Here is a 16,747-nt window from a genome sequence, read left to right as displayed (position 1 = left end):
AAGGCTGGATCTAAGTGTTTTATTTGGTCCCAGCTCTGCCTCACAGAGCCAACCATGGAGTTGCAACTGGTGCCACTGGCATGCATCGACTGTGTGCCTGGCTGAGTCGTCCCCACTTAGGAAGATGACACGGCGATGCGTTACGGTGCTTCAGTCCTTGGAGACAGATTTCATCTCGTCTAATCTTTTCTTTGATACATGACTGTATTTTAGCAACAGTACCAGGGAAAAAGCGAATGGCCCCTATAGTGATAAAACCTTTGCCTTTGGCTCTGTGAAAAGCAAGAAGCACTGAGTGAACCCTGGACTGGGAAAGCCGTAAGTGGACAGAGAGGGCATGGAGTGAGAAGGCAGGGTGTGATGCAGGGGACGCACCACGAGACCACACTCCCTCTCAGTTACCACTGACCTCTGAGTCCCCAGGGCCCACGGAACCGGGTGTTGTGCAGAGAATGTGAGGACCCTGGCCTGGCACTGACCGGCTATGCGGCTTTGGAAAATACTTCACTCTCCGGAGCCTCCTGCCCGCCTGACCTGTGATGAGGCTGAACCTCATTTCCCGAAGCCTCCCTCGGGAGAGCTGGACGATGCACAGGCGTTTCTACGGGCTGCAGGGGAAAGGCACGTCTGAGGTGTGCTTAGTCCCGCAGGCACGGGCCAGTGACAGATGTTTCCCGAGTCCCTGCTGTCCGGAAGTGCTGTCCCTGAAGCCTGTGCTCCCGGGAAACTGGCTGGCTGGGGATGGAAGCAGCGTGACCCATGCTCTTTCCAGAGCCTGCCCTGGGTTCTACTGGAGACCTTAATTGAACCCTGCTGCTTGTGGCAGGACTTTGAGTTCCCTCAAAACTGGCTAAAGAAATAAAAATTCAAAGGCCTTGAGAAGTATATGTTGCTCTTACACTTTCTTTGCACGGTACTATCCCAAGTTTTCAGCTGAAGTGATGAATGAGCTCCCAGAATGATCAGTGCTCTATCTCTAATTTTACTACAAAGATTTTCATTCATTAGTGGCAGAAAAAGCAACATTTTAATTACTGACCAGGACTTATCATTTTAGAAGACTGAAATGTTTTGTGAATTTTAAAATAGTCATTTTTTAGTCTTAAGGAATAATGGCTTGGTGAAGGCAGTCCATAGGGTTAAATCTGCATTTCACTCCTGACAGACTCCTCAGAGCCCTCTCAGAACACCCAGGCCCTCACCCCCACCCCCAGGAGGCTGAAGAGCACTTCCTGTGTCCAGGGTGGCTAGGAAATGAATGTGCCCGACCGGGAAGGGCAGGGTGCAGGCTACTGCACAGGTGTGTCCACCGCTCTTCCCAATTCAACAGTATTAGTTGGTCAGCGCCGAGGTCTTACTATAAACATTCTATATGTCAAAAAGATTTTTTAAAAAATACTAAGAAAAAGGCATAATTCCCTTGTCCTAATGTCAAATTTAAATTTTAAAAATTATACTTCTCCTCATTCATAAACATTTTAATAATCTATCATAATCCACATATTTGGTACTTTCTATTTGCATTTAACACTACTTAAAATATGTTCCCAACCAACTGTCTACTGACTGTTAGCATGGTTATACCAAAACCAAAATATCTTACAATTAGTTTCTTTATGACCTGGTCTCTTTCTGTAAGCATGGCTCTTAATTCTGCAATCATCTGTATATCTTCCGGTTTCGATTCTCTCTTTAGATATTTTTCTTCCATTTCTTCTAGTCTAAAAACAAGAAAACCTTCAGCTTATTGATATGACACGGACACATTCTTTTGTAATATCTACGTTTTCCAATTTGTCCTGTTAAACATGCGCACAATTTAAAACAAAGCTTTCCCCATAGAACTCTGACATGTCGACAGGCTCGCCTTGGGAGCCCCGCTGACGCACACAGGCCTGGCGCTGGCGCAGCTCGCTGTCAGGAGCGGGGCCTCGAACACACGGCTCTGTGAGGCCACGGACTCGGCATACGGGACGAGGAGGGGCGGAGAGACGCTTGCAGGCCACCATTCTTTCCTGTCTTCTGGGACGCATACTCGAAAACCGGCTCAGCAGGGGGAGACGTGTTACACTTCTTGCAAGCCGACACCTCCCTGCATGAAAGGACTGAACGCACTGAAGACTGGCACAGCAGGGACTTTGAGGACAGACCCTACAGAGTCAGGGCAGGGCGGAGTGAATAGAAGGAAATGGAAGCTGCTGGCTCGGTTTAGGAAAAGGCTGCTTACAGTTTTAAAACATAATTGTAAAGTAATGAGAACAAGTAAAATGTGTATTATTTTCAGAATATAAAGGACAGAATTTAAGTTTAATAAAATTGTGGTTGATGAAGATTCACAGAAAAAAATGTATTCACTCAACAAACACTGCGTGACTTCATGATGCCCTGCCTTCTAGAAGTCAGTGACCCACCCGGTACCTGTGCCCTGGGCCTCAGAAGGGTCCTGGACTCTGCATCTTAGAGACTGTAAAAGCCCTCCACTGACTCAGTCCAAGCCACAGATCTGCAGAGAGCCTTTCTGGCGCCCTGCCTCGGCCCCCACTGAAGTCCCAGCCTGCTGTGCGTGGGCTCAGGTGACAGAAGTGTGGGCTTAGGAACCAGCTACCTCGGGGTCTGCAGAACTTTGTTTCATGGCCTTTATTTTGCTCTTCAGTGACAATGCAGGCTGCGAAATAACATGCAGCTGTGAGCTCACAGAAAGTGAGCCTGTATTTTATCACAACATGGACGGGTTTACTCCAGTGTTTTCATGGGCAAAGGGTTTAAGAAGGCTGAGAAACACTCCCTAGTCCAGGAAAAAGGCATCTGGCTTGACGCTGAGCAGCCACCAGATGCCACTGGAGTACTGTATTTCTTTTACCATTACAAGCAAGGTATAAGATTCTTGGGCTGCTTCTTGCAGCTGAGCAAGAAATGTGGCCTAAGTGGCAGCCAAAAAACTAAATCAAAGCTTTATTTAAAACTATTATTTCTTGGGCCAGCGATTTAGCTCAGTTTCGCCGCCTGCTGGGCAAGCGCAAGGGTCCAAGTTCGATCCCCGGTACCCACCCCCCACAAAAAACAAAACAAAACAAAAACTATTATTTCTTGTCCTAGCACAAGGAGAAGTTAAGATACAGTGAGTCTTAAACAATCATTTACAGTTTTTGAAACTCCTTTATTCTGCCCTGAATGCAAGCTCTAATATATTTTTATTTAGCATAAGCATTCTTTACCTACAAAATTATTCTCAAGTTAATTCTCACCACAAAATATCTTTACACTACCAATTTAGTAAAAAAGATACCTGCTTATTAAAGAGGAAAATTAAGAGACATAATTTTCATAAATATAAATAGGAAAGCATTAAAGGAGAGAACAAGTAACATGATATAAATTTAACTTGTAAATATACTTTGAGAATTACCAGGCTTTCAGAAGTGTCACAGGAAGAAAACCTGCTGCTATTCCGATACCCACTCAGGCCAGCACTAGTGGACACTCCCTCCCTCAGTCACCATCACTGCTCAGAGACCAGGCAGGAATGGCCGGTGCCCAGACAAGCCTAGGTTTGCTCTCCTGTAGTCTTTCTGATCACAAGGAGGGGACCATCTATCTGGTTCCGTGCACCATAAAGGGTCTCCATAACACGCTGTTCATCCCATTTCATGGCTTGCAGGCAGACCCCGAGCATCTGTGCCAGCTAGGAGCCAACAACACGTTTTATTTTCATGAAATTTACATCCACACTATTATAGCTCAGCTTTCATTCAGAGTAAGGAAAACGTTTTCTTTTTTTTTCAGTACTGGGGATTGAACTCAGGGACCTCGTGCTTGGCCACTGAGCTATATTCCCTGCCCAAAAATGTTTTCAACTGTCGTGATAGTTTTATTGCAGTGATAGCAATTTTTCCTATTAAATTTTAAAGTAGAAATGAGTCCATTAAAAATATTAAGAAAGTACTATTGTAGGTAGCCAGAAATGACCACACTCCCAGAGTTTATATCTGGATGGTTTCAGCTGGGAAACACATCCATGAGGGACCCATGAGTGCATACAGCCAGTTACTAAAAATACTAATCCCTATCAAGTCATACAGAGACAGGATAAAAAGGAGAAGCAGAACACATAAAACTACTAGCTAGGGTCCCAGTTGGAGTCTCACCAGGCACGCATACCATCTTTTTTACTTTTGGTCTGAAAATACATAGGTCAATGTCTGTAGTTCATGAAAAAGACAAATCTAAAACACAAATGTCTGAAAAACTGTCCAAAATTGCAGTTTTCCAAGGGATGGCCCTCCCATGTTGTTTTAGAAAATAAGCAAATTAAAAAATGACCAAAAAATCAGTGAGTTGACGTTTTAGAACCAAACAACTGTATATTTAAACACATGTGAAATTTAGAACTTTAGTTGTACGAAGATGAAAGAACTCAACTTTCTCTGTGGTCTTAAATACAGGACTGAACTACTTTGACATTGGGCTTTTCCTGTAAATTCATAGCACGGACTCTGAGTTGGGACAATAGGACTGACCTCTCTCCCTGAAAAATTTATGGAAATTACCTGCATGGTGAATTAAAAGTCAAATGACAATGACAGTTCTTGAGGTATTATGGACAAAGAGTCAACCCTTTAAGAGTGAGGAATTCTGGTGTATGGAGTGCTTTTCAGTTAGATATGATTAACCTATTTAAAGTCTACATACGGAATCAAAATTTCTCTCATCAACAAATAATCTTTATGTTCCACAACAGTGATAAATTAATGTAAAGTAAACCCAAACAATCAGTAATAATCTCTGAATCATTGTGTGATACAGATGTGTAAGATGTGTCATGAACCCAGGTTCTAGTGCTTCCATTCAGCTTACACTCTCCTTACCTACAGAATACATCACTGAGATAAAATCAAACAGCCAGTTCTCCCATTTATTTTAAAAAGAACATAAACCACGGCATTCCTATTAGATACAGGACCCTTACAAAGATATAATATATACTGAGAAAATAAAGTTTCTACCAAACTGTCTGAAAATCTGGGAGGGCTTTAAAAGCCAGCTTTGGCCAGGAGGATCCCTAACTCATCCTGCAAGAGCAGAGCTCGGCACCTTGTGTCCGATGCGCTGCCCCTTCCGGGGGCTGTTGCAGCAGCACAGCAGAAGGAAGGTGCTTTGGGCTGCTCAGGTCCCTCGGCACCTGCTCAGGCCCAGCAGGCGGATGCCCGCGGTGCCTCCTTCAACCCCACTGAGAAGCCACCGGTGTTTTCTGAGTGTGCAGCTTTAAAGCCTCTGGAGCAGGCTGGCGTGGCAGGGACAGTCTGCCCCACTCCACCGCTGGACAGGACTCTGCCTGAGCCCATCACTTGGCAGCACAGGCAGGCTGCACTTAGAGACAAATACTGTTCTTAATGCCAGAAGATAAAACTCGGCCCTGCGGTCACACCCGTACAGCTGGGTGCTCCGGAGCCATCTGCAGCTGAGCGCCCATTTCCTGCACAGAGCAGACACTAAACACTCACTGCCTCAGAAAAGTGCTGCTCAGAAAGAAACCAGTCTGTGCGTGACCTGAAGCTGGAGGCTGATTATATCCCCACAGCAAGTTTCTGGTGAAAAAAGGAATACGTTGTTTAACATGGACCCCAGGCAACGTAGAAAATGAACGACAGGTATAGGACAGCAGGTAAAATATCTTATCAGTAACACAAATTCTTCAGTTATTAAAAGATCATAATATAGAAAAACTAAGTATCACTGTCTACTGAAAATTCATAATGTACAAAACCATGTAAAAAAGAAGAAAAGCAAAAACAAACACAACTTTTTCTTTGGCCAAACTAGCATTCCTAAGGAGACAAACACAGGGACACACAGAGGTCACTGACTTATGAGCATGTTTCTGAGTGGGAAGAGGGTGCCAGGATTTCCACCTCTCCTTGATGAGTACCAAGGCTGGGGAAAGCAACACCCAAGGCGCTGGGGTCTGTCTCCTGGACCTCATTTCTGCAAATGGACTGCATGACGTTAGAAGCTCTTCTACAGTGAGATACCTGAGCTCCACTGTGGCTCGGAATCATTCAAAAATTCCTCTAAGAACAGCAAACATCAAGCTCACTGTGATCAGGACAATGTAAAAAAAACCAACAAACAAACCAGAATGCCGTGAAATATTAAGAGAGTGCAGAGGACTACTTTGCAATTTCCTTTCTTTACTATAATTTCACTCAAATTAGATTCCTTAAATTTTAAATTTTTTAAAAAAGGAAAATGTAGCATGAGTCTCGACCCTTTGCAGGGCTGCTCCACAGAATGGTCAGTGTGGTAGGGAGTCCCAAGTGGTGGGGAGGCCCTGACCACACCCATCAAGCCGCCCACCTGGAGGGCCTGCGAGAACAGGCCAGTGACTCTGAGTGCTTCCCATTTTGGCTGGGTGTGTGCACACGCACGTGAGCATGTGTGAGTGTGTTTGCGCCTGCACCTGCGCCTACATAGGTAAAAATATTCACTCACAGACTGAGAGTTACATAGATGAACTAAGAGGACACAGCTGAGACTCAGGCAGGAAATCTGGAGTAACACTGGAGGCAGAGTGAGACCTGCTGGAGCAGAGTCTCAGTGAGACACTCAGGGTAACAGGACGAGGCAGTCACTGTGACTTTACAGAAGCCTGTGGACAACTGACAGGCAGACGAGAGACTAAAGGTGAACAAGGCACTGGCAGCCCGTAGACTAAGGTAAACCAATTTGGAGCAGGGTTTAGGCCACAGAGATGGACTGAACCCAAGTTCCTATGGCAATAACATCTTGTGAGTATCCAGGAAAGAGAGAGCTATTAAATATTTTTAAGGAATACTAAATATTAATTAGAAATTTTGATTTTAAAACAATATTAGAGTTCCTATGAGTAATAACTTCATCTGTAATGATTTTCCATTATAGATTTAAAAATCATAAAACAAATGCTTGTAGGAATTCAAGCAATACCTGAGTATATAAAATAAAATCTTTGTTCTTTCCCACCCCAATACCTCCTAATCCACTCCCCAAAGGGAATGTCTGTCATTTGCATTTGTTTTTAAGGATATTTTGAGCCTTCTGTGAAGCATGTATTCTTAGTGCAGTATGTGCACGGGATTACAGTATTTCCATTGCTCACAATGTGCTCTTTTTACTTAACACTATACAGTGGACATATTCCGAGGTGTCACTGTGCCGTGAAGGTACCACAGAGGCAGGCAGGAATGCTGCAACAGCAGCTGATGAATAACCCTTCAACTGCCGACCCTAATTAAAGAACACATCACACTGCAATTACCATCTGTAATGCAGATATTAAATTTCTTTTCAAATATCACTTTTATTGGATTCGAAACAGTAGAGTTTAGACCCAGTGCTCCTTAGTTTATCATCCACATATGAATTTTCTTTAACATAACATGACTTACGACACTTGTAAAGCTGCATTTATTTCCTTGAGGAGCTCATTAGTCTTATTAAAATCCGCCCGCATGATATTTTTCTCTCTGAGGTGGTCTGCTGTCATGACATCCAGCTCTTTTTCAAGCCTCTTGTTTAAATCTTGTTCATGCAACCTGTTTAATTTATTTGTAGTTAAGAAAACGTTATTCTGGAGTCAAGTTTTCAAAATTTTCTATATTCTACCAGATTTGAAATGCTCTTTTGAGTAAAATATATGGAAAATTAATGTAAACACCCTAAACTAAGCGACTTACTTTGCTACAATATTCTAGCTTAAATTTATCTCCTTTAATGCTTTTTCTAGTAATATTCTTTAAAGACTTTAATCAGGTACAGGGTCTAAAGTTAATAATGCATACACATCATTCAACATACAAATGCTCCGTCTATGTTCTGGGTTGTGATTCAGTCACCAAATTTAGTAGACAGTGACCCTGACTGTCTCGCTTGGATGACAGTCTGGTCGCAGAAGAGGTGCACAGCGCTAAATCCCTCTAGGACATCCTCCCCCGTGCTGCCCAGATCGGCGTACCTCATCTGCTGGTTAGATTCACTTCGTATCCTCAGGATTTCTTTCCCCTTAAATTCCAACTCTTTGGTGAGGGCGCTTATGTTCTCATGAAGGTGCTGTACCTCCTTGTCCAGGTCGGAGATGTGGTGCTCTCTGAGCCGTAACTCCTCTTGCAGATCTGTTATTCTACACATATGCTCCTTGCTCTGTAAGACACACGTGAGTTTTCTACATGCTGGCTTCCTGTGTTATCTGAGGGAAAAGAACACCACATTCTGGAGCGTCAGATGCAGTCATGCTGGCGCTGCTGCAAAAGCGAACTGCTCGACTCTTTTCTTTCCAGGTACCTGAGAAACATTTACATGGATGTAGTTTAAAATAATGCCAGGGCTGCAAGGGTCCCAAGAGATCAGAGAAGCACGCCTCCTTCATTTACAAATGGGAAACGACACCTAAGGGCTGACTTGTCCAGGGTCACCTGTACTTAGTGTCCGAGCAGAGGTCAGGGCACGGCCCCTTCTTAGTACTGGACGTGCCCCACCATCCTGCGGTGGACTCGCCCCCGCTGGCCTCTACTCTGAGAGGACCACACCCACATTTCCATGGCTCTGTAGAAAGCAGACTCTGCCTGCCTAGCGCTAGTCTAACAGCAACCCTACAGGTCAGTTCCCTCCCCTTCACAAAGCTCTGAAGCCTACACACTGCCAACTTCTGTGCAGACCCGGCTGACTGTACAGAACTTTCCTCCCTGGTCACAAGGTGGTTCCTTTAACGCGTTCCTGCCGCTTGAACCACAGGTGGTGCATGCGCGACTGTCCCGCTCGGACCCCCAGTGGTACCACCAGGTCTAATCACCTTTATCAAGCCCTTTTACTAATAAAATTAATAACAAGTCTATCCATGGACTGAATCTAGTTAGTTGCTTGAATCTGATTAATTACTGCCCAAATACAAATTAACACTATTCATACCAGTTAAAAATTATCACAATAATCAACAAATTTATTTCATTAAGTTAACAAATTTATTTATAAATAGTCTACCGATAATTAATTCTCTAAATTTTACCATGGAAATCTTACAAGTATCCCACTGCTAGTGTACATAATATGCAATTTACAGGGCCAGGGATTTAGCTCAGGGGTGCTGCACCTGCCTCACAAGTGCAAGGTCCTGAGTTCGATCCCCGGTGGTGGAAAAACAATAAATAAATAAAAATAAAATTTAAAAAATATGCATTTATAACTGCTGTACTACATATTCACTGTATTATAATTTTTTTTTGGGTACCAGGGATCAAACTCAGGGCCTTGCGCTTTCGAGGCAGGCAGAGAAACTACTGACCTAAATCCCTGGCCCTGCTGTATTATAATTTTTAAGGAACTGTAATGATGACATCAGATCTGCTAACTCAATGTCTTTCTTTGCATTACTGTAATCCAAGAATCCAAGACCCCTGAGAAGCGATCCCAGCCACACCATGGGACAGTCATGCATGTGTCACCAGCAGTGCAAGGCTGTGGGAATGACCCAATTTAAACTGGAGCTGCCCGGCGCGAGACATGTGAAGGAGAGCCTCACCGTGAGCAGAAAACCTCCCAGCAATGAGAAGAAAATGTGGGCCGGTCATTGAACACAAGCAGAGATTAGCAAAGTCAAGTCTTAGGTCCAATACGCTAACACTAACGGCTTTCGTTTCACAGTGCTGAAAACCCATCTTTCCAAATGTGCACACTTTCAAGATCACAAACAAAGAGAAACATACTGAACCAACGAGCAAGGTTTTAGAAGTACGAACAGCAGTTGGGCTGGAATGCAATAGAAATATACGTGATCGTGTTTCTCCTGGAGGGGTCTACTCCTTCTAGCCCTGTGCTATTCAAAATGCCTGTTTAAGCTCATGTTTAAATTTACTAAAATTAAACAAAACTAACGATGCCTCTTCTCGGCCATGCTGAACACACCTGGCCTACGTGGCTGTGACCGGTACAGTGCACAGCACAGACACAGGACGGGACCGCAGCAGCAGGGTGGCTCTGTGGGCCAGGGCTGTCCGCACGCTTCATGTGATGAGCACATTCCCGAGATGCACATGAAACTCACAGCATTCATTTAAAGGGTCATAAGTAAAAAAATGTAGTTTCATGACTAGTATACTAAAGCAGAATGACTTATTTCCATGGAAAAATAAAACTCTTCACCACACAGTAAACAACAGCTACTGAAAACAACAGCAGTAAGTGGTTTTCAGGAAACTGAGCGTTTGGGCCTTTACCTGTCTTCTGCCAATGTCCACGCTCCTGTCCAACTCCATCTCGGCAGCTGCTAGCTCCTGGTGGTGGTTATGCCGTAACAAGTCCACTGCAGCTGCGTGCTCACGGTTAAGTTCTGAGCGTAAGGAAGCTGGGATGCAAAGGAAAAGGTCAGCAGATCCAACAAATATTGACAATGCGTATAACTGTAAGTCATACATTAATTTTAAAATTAGGACACTTGTATATGTGCACTACATTATTACCAGACTATCACAAACTGTCATGAATGGGTAGACGCCTCATGAATCTGAGGCTCATCTAGCTTTGATAAAGAAACTTTTCAAGTCCTTAAGTGATCAAGGTATTGTTATATATGCTTTCAGGTTAAAAATTAAGTGGGAGTGGAGATGAAACGCTATTAGCTCTTCTCTTCACTATTACAAGAATAAAATTTTAGAGATGAATGGTACATTAGCAAATGTTGAAGAATTTCCCATGCAAGTAAGAATTCTTCCCTCACATCCTGGAAGACGCCGACACTGGCTGGTAAAGTCATCCCTTCCAGCTGCGTGTGGAATGGGCTGTTTCACACAACCCACGACCATTCATGGAATCCCAGGCCCTCCTCTAAGAGAGGAAGAATGATGAACCTGCCCTTATCACCGCACAAGCTAGAGTGGAATACATTATGCCCGAAACTGAAGCGGGCGATCAGCGATGAATATTAGGCACAATGCAATCACAGTGGTGGGAACAGCCGCATTCCCGAGGAGACCCAAAGCGGGGACACTATCGCTAAGAGACAGTCACGGTAACTCAGTGGGAAAGAGCAGAATACCGAGCTGGGGCACTTCAAGTGGAGAGAGAGAGGAGCACCGTCAAGACGGGGTAACACGAAGAGCGCAGAGAGCCTGGTCGGCTGGCAGTCTGGGAGGGAGGCCGGGGGCCGCAGGGCACAGGTGCTGCTGGAAAGAAAACGGGGCCAGTGTGACCATGGGGAGCACTAGCGGCTTCCACTTTACTCTCTGCCCCGGCTCTCATGCTTGAGTGTGACTGGCAGCAGCCCTAAAGGAACGTGGAGGATACGTATGGTCTTCCTCCGAAAGGGGATTTTACGTGAAGATTTGGGGAAAGCCAAATACTAATATGAATAGAGGTATCAGTAAGTAAAATACAGATTGTAAATTTTAAAGCTAAAACACAGCGACTCTGAAGAAATGCTGTACCTACAGTGGCCAGGTTAGCCTGCTCCTGAGGCCTCCACGTGGGCCTCCGTCTACTCCCCAGGTATTAAGGAGAAGCAAGCCAGGCACTGATGGGCACCACCGGGCTCACTGAGGGCCTTACCCAGGGTGGCGCAGTGAGATTTAGGAACTGCACAGTTTATCCTGGCTATGTTCGGAGGACGAATGGCAGAAAGGGAGAGGAGCAGAAGGCTATGGCAGTAATCCCAGTGGCAAATGACAGGACCATGAACCACGTATGCCGAGGGCCTAGGATGAGGAAATAAACGTAACAATATTTAAAGAGCAGCCAACCGGGTATGGCAGTGACCTCCATCTTCCTTGTTTGGGCAACTCAAAAGTGGTAGCACTAACTAGAGAGGGGAGTACAGAGATGCAGAGTGTAAGTCGGAATGTTTGTCTAACATGCAGCGAGAAACACAAACCTAATCACAGGAGAAAAGGTTTGGCCTAGAAACACAGATTTGGAATCTCTAGCACATAAATGGCAGTCAAAGTCAAGGATGTGCATCCAGTCAACAAGGAAGAGGCTAAAGACTAAAAAACAGACCAGGGGCAGGGGCAGAACCTTGGGCGACAGCAATACTTAATGGATGCATGCGGAAGCAGGACTGGGAAAGAGAAGAAAGGGTAAAGGAGAGTGAGAGTCCAGAGAGGACAGGCACTACCAGGAAAACCCAGGGGTCAGCCAGGCAGGGCTGGGTGTTGCACACAGGGAAATCAACGTGAGAGCCAGCAAGCGAGAACAGCTTGGATTTGAAAGTCCAAGAGTTACTGGTTACTGACCCCGGGACAGTAATTCCAGTAGAATGAGGTCAAAGCAGAGACCTGAAGGGTCCTGGCAAAGGACCAGTCCTGGAATCTGTAAGAACACTCGAACTCAAACAATCCAGTGAGGAGAGAAGGCCTACAGAAGGCAAATGCTTACCACCATGAGTCGCCAGGGAAATGCACATTAAAACCACACCTGAAATACCAGTATACTCCTGTGAGAAGGGCTCCGCTCCTGTGACCCCATCACACGCCAGTGAGAACAGGAGGAACTGGGCCATCCATACAGTGCTAGTGGGGACACAAAAGGGTGCAGCCACTCTGGAAAACAGTTTGGCAGCTTCTAAAGAAACTGAAAATGTAACTACCATCTGACAAGGCTCCCAGAGAGATGAAAAGCCAAGTTTACACAAAAACGTACCCATGTGTTTAGAGCAGCTTTATCTGCAACAGCCCAAACTGAAAGCCCAGATGACCTTCGATGGGTGAAGGACAAGAAACTGGAAGCCAAGTCAAGACAATGGGATACTACTCGGCAATAACGAGAAATACATCGCTGGTACGTACAACTAGGAAGACTCCAAGGAACTGCTGACTGGACAAGCCAGTCTCTAAAGGTTAGATGGAGTGCAGCCTCATTCATAAGACCAACAAAAATGAAGGACACAGGCCAATGGCTGGCAGGGGTTACAGATGGAAAAGGGAGGGAAGTAGATGTGGCTATAAAGGGACAAGAGGGGTCTCCAGGGTGATAGCAATGCTGTCGTGACAGGATCAGTGCGGGCAGACAGCTATGATAGTGTGGTAGGCTGACAACAGGCTCCCACTGGGTGAGCTACGTGAAGGAATCTCTACTATTTCTTTTTTTTTTTTGGTACCGGGGATCGAACTCAGGTCCTTGCGCTTGTGCAGCAGGCGGCAAAACCACTGAGCTAAACTGCATGTGAATCTACAATTACCAGAAGGTGAAACAGATGTTTTAAAAATCCAAAACAGCTCTTAGGCCGTTTTTGCACTGTGCTTCCGGTCCCAGCCTCTCCCTCCGGCCCTCGGCTGTGGAGAGGGTCTCCCCTCCCACCCTATTCCACACAGGCCTGTGCCCAGCAGCACCTGGGCAGGGACACAGCCACAGCTTGTCCTTTGCCCCCTGCCCCGGCCCGGCCACCTCCGGCATATTCCCAGGCACGGGCAGGTCTCTGACCAACGTGCACACTGCACGTGACTTTCTGGGGAGGGACAGCACCACAGGGACGCCCAGAGCTCTTGGCCACAGTTGAGACCAACATCAGCGTCACATGGCTTTCCTTTCCGTCGAGGGCCCAAATATTCCTAGCACTTTGTTCCCAATTCCTCCTTGGAAAGAGGAGCTCAACTGTGACAAACCAACATGGAAAGGATCAGGAGAATTTGGAATACTCAAACCGGAACAAAACAGGGTGATGGAATAAAGTTACCACATGACACTAAAAACCGAAGCCAAACCCAAACCCTCCAATATACCTAGTTTTTCTTCAAAACTCAACTTATCTCTTTACAGAAAGGAGCATCTCTTAGGAAAAATTCCATATCGAATATACAGGAACAAAAGGCAGGACTAATCGTGATCTTTTTTCCTACAGTAAAAGCTTGCAGCAGGGCAAAGCCACTGTGACCACGCCCCCTAGGGGCCATGGCTCTATGGAGTCCGCCCGGTGGACAGGGCTGACTTCTGGGGTGGGCACAGAGGACAGATGAAGCATCAGTGGGGGCAGAGAGCGTGCAGCAGCCTGGATTCTACTGCCCTGTGCTGCCCTCGCTCCTGCGTCTGGTGGCTTCAGACACAATGCACTACGTGCTGGGCATTCATCCGACAGTTCAATGTGTAAAGGCACAACTGTGATCTGATGTCGAACTTTAAATGGTACAATGCGGAGACAAACACAACAAGCTGACAGCCCTTTCAGAATACCAAGCATGGCCTTCCCTTCGTCTTCCAGCTCGAAGCGCAGAGTCTGCAGCTCCTGCTCCATCTCTGCCCGGAAGCCCTCCATGGACTCCCGGTGCGCGTCCTTCAGGGCCTGCAGCTCTGCAGAGTGCTTCTGCTCTAAGTGGTTTTCAAGGGCCTGCATGGGAGACAAAGGCTCAGTGCTCTGCCAGGTTACAGGAGAGAAACGTAAACAAGGCAGAATGCGGCTTGTAAACATAGCTGTTCATTGAAAAGTTCATTCTCAAGGAAATTAGATACAAGATGTTCATCACTACAGAATAAACTAGTAGTCGGTTTAGCGACTCAATGGATCACCATGAAAGCACTTTAACTCTATATTTATACTTAGTTTTACTCTGCAGTCCTGGAAATTAAACCCAGGGTCTTGGCACTGAGTTACATCCCCACTCATTTTTATTTTGTACTGCTGAACTGACTGATCCTCCTGCCTCAGCCTCCTAGAGTGACTCGGTGTATTTCACTTGAATTGGAAAAATGACCTTTTCAACTGAGGTCAGTTATCAAGTCATTTGCTAGCACTGAGAACTAATGAAAAGCTCCTTTGGGCCAGGGCAGCGCCAAGCACAGGTCTCCTGAGGAGGCCGAGGGCGCCAGGGCTTTGTATTCGGTGAATATTTACTGACTCTGTGGCTGCTGTCTACGGTAATTCTTTGTTCCTGTATTTGAGTGAAGAAGCAAAAGCTCTGAGAACAGATGGCTGAAACACAAAGGCTTTCAAGTGATTCACTTTACAAACACAGAGCACAGACCACCTGTGGCTAAGACTAAGAGCAGCACAGCTCAAGGCCAACGCCAGGGAAACAGAGCTGACCTCAGAGCATTTCAGGCGGAGACTGAACTGTGCCAGGAAGGCTTTGTGTTGTTTACCATAATTTGCGAGGAAATAAAATATTTCTGAGAAACATGCCATCTGTAATTAGGATTGTATTTCTTTAATCATTATCCCAAAATGCTTTGTGGAAAAAATAGTATTTTGGCTACTTAAGCTCACTGCTTTAAATGTGTTTTATTTCTGAAAAGGAAGGCATGGGCTTCTGTCAACATAGTTCAGGTAATGTTGTTCCCAGCTTGGCTACCTAATGATAAGACAGACTGCAGGCTCTGATTGGCTCTGGACAATGATTCCAGTAAAATGATAAAAGACTGAATGTGTACAATTAAAGTACTGATGTGAGAGCTCATATGTCTTTTAAATTCATAAATTTTACCCAATGAAGAGGTTCTTTCTAATCAGGCCTAATTTTCAATCCACGGAACTCCTTTGACTTTCTAGACAAGGTCCACAGACTACAACCTATTGTATAAGCAAGTGAACAATTTTTTAAAAACATGACTTTTTTGTTTTAATAATTTCTTTAAAACATTTCATTTCTTGGGCTGGGGATTTAGCTCAGTGGTGCCAACGCCTGCCTCCCAAGCACAAGGTCCTGAGTTCGATCCCTGGTACCAAAAAAACAAAAAACATATCATTTCTTAAAATATTATCTGTACCCAAATGAAAGGCTAAACAACAACCTTTATCAGTAATCACTATTGTAGGGAAAATTAATGTTGGTAAAACTCCATTCTTCTATCAAGTCATTTCCCTAATTATAATAAAGTCCTTGGAATAAAATGAAAAAGATAGTGTTAAGAGATTAAGACTGTGTCAAATGAACATTTTAATACAGAACTGTGCAACTGACATGTGGAGACTCCACCGTGGTAGTATGATTCGCCCAGTAACACATCATTTCGTTTAACTCTCTGGTGACTGAGTTCTGGTGTCATTACTTTTCATATACCCTTTGGGGCTCTATCCAAGGAAATACTACTATTGAAAAATGTCTTCAACTCATTTCATTATGAACATTTTTGTACATAGGGGATAAAAAGAATGTAAAGGGAAAAATCTAGGATAAAAAATATAAATACCCTGGATACATTTCTTTCTTTTGCTTTTAAGAGTCAACATGAAAGATACATTAAAATTTGGGTTGAAGCCTACTCTAAGCACCAATAATCCTAAATGACGAGAACGGTTGCAGTTTACTAGTAGGACCATGCTAAAAGATTTAACTGCTTCAATTTGACCACCGTGACTATATAATAAACTGGAGCGTATACTAGCCTTGGCATTCTGGCCAGAAACAGAATGTGGCCGGTCCAGCTCATCTGCCAGGTAGTGTGTGAGCACTGTGCATATTTCATTGCCATGGCTGCTGCAGGGATCCATGCCCTGGAAAACCCACCTACATGTACCAGTGAAACTCACTCTTTGTTCTTTTTCTTTTTCCTCTTCCATGGTCTGAAATGCAAGGACATGGGCTTCTTCCAAGGATTTATGTCTTTGCTGATGTTGTTCCTCTAACTCCTCAAGCTCCTGTGTAAGTTGCTGGCGTTCTTGGGTAAACTGGGCTTGCAGCTGCTGCAAGGAAGTCTGAGACTGGGAAAGCTGCATCTCCAGATTTTGCTTCAGCAGGGAAATCTACGTAGCAGAATGGTACACAGGGAAGAGTAAACACAGATATATTTTACAAAC

The 16,747-nt window shown here is 44.8% G+C and overlaps 1 protein-coding gene across 10 annotated transcripts in view; it reads right to left on the bottom strand.

Moving 5' to 3' along the window:
- Positions 1-16,747, bottom strand: part of Fam184a (family with sequence similarity 184 member A) — a 96,742-nt gene that overhangs the window by 12,865 nt on the left and 67,130 nt on the right. For 8 of the 10 annotated variants that reach the window (XR_002387939.2, XR_002387941.2, XR_002387938.2 and 5 more), the window contains 6 exons: positions 16,481-16,693; positions 14,188-14,341; positions 10,245-10,372; positions 7,991-8,175; positions 7,425-7,571; positions 1,604-1,721 (listed from right to left, as the gene is read on the bottom strand). Coding sequence is in view for 3 of the 10 variants with exons in the window: in XM_021240630.2 (XP_021096289.1) it covers positions 1,604-1,721; positions 7,425-7,571; positions 7,991-8,175; positions 10,245-10,372; positions 14,188-14,341; positions 16,481-16,693 (945 nt within the window). In the remaining 7 variants the exon portion in view is untranslated. The remainder of the gene's footprint in view (positions 1-1,603; positions 1,722-7,424; positions 7,572-7,990; positions 8,176-10,244; positions 10,373-14,187; positions 14,342-16,480; positions 16,694-16,747) is intronic. The other 2 variants (XR_002387943.2, XR_002387940.2) reach the window with 1 other exon arrangement.

This window comes from Heterocephalus glaber, unplaced genomic scaffold (genome assembly GCF_053883595.1).
Source record: "Heterocephalus glaber isolate CG9 unplaced genomic scaffold, H.glaber_assembly_v1.0 deba00001550, whole genome shotgun sequence".
In the NCBI taxonomy this organism is placed as follows: domain Eukaryota; kingdom Metazoa; phylum Chordata; class Mammalia; order Rodentia; family Bathyergidae; genus Heterocephalus; species Heterocephalus glaber.
This window is presented reverse-complemented; position numbering and strand designations above follow the sequence as displayed.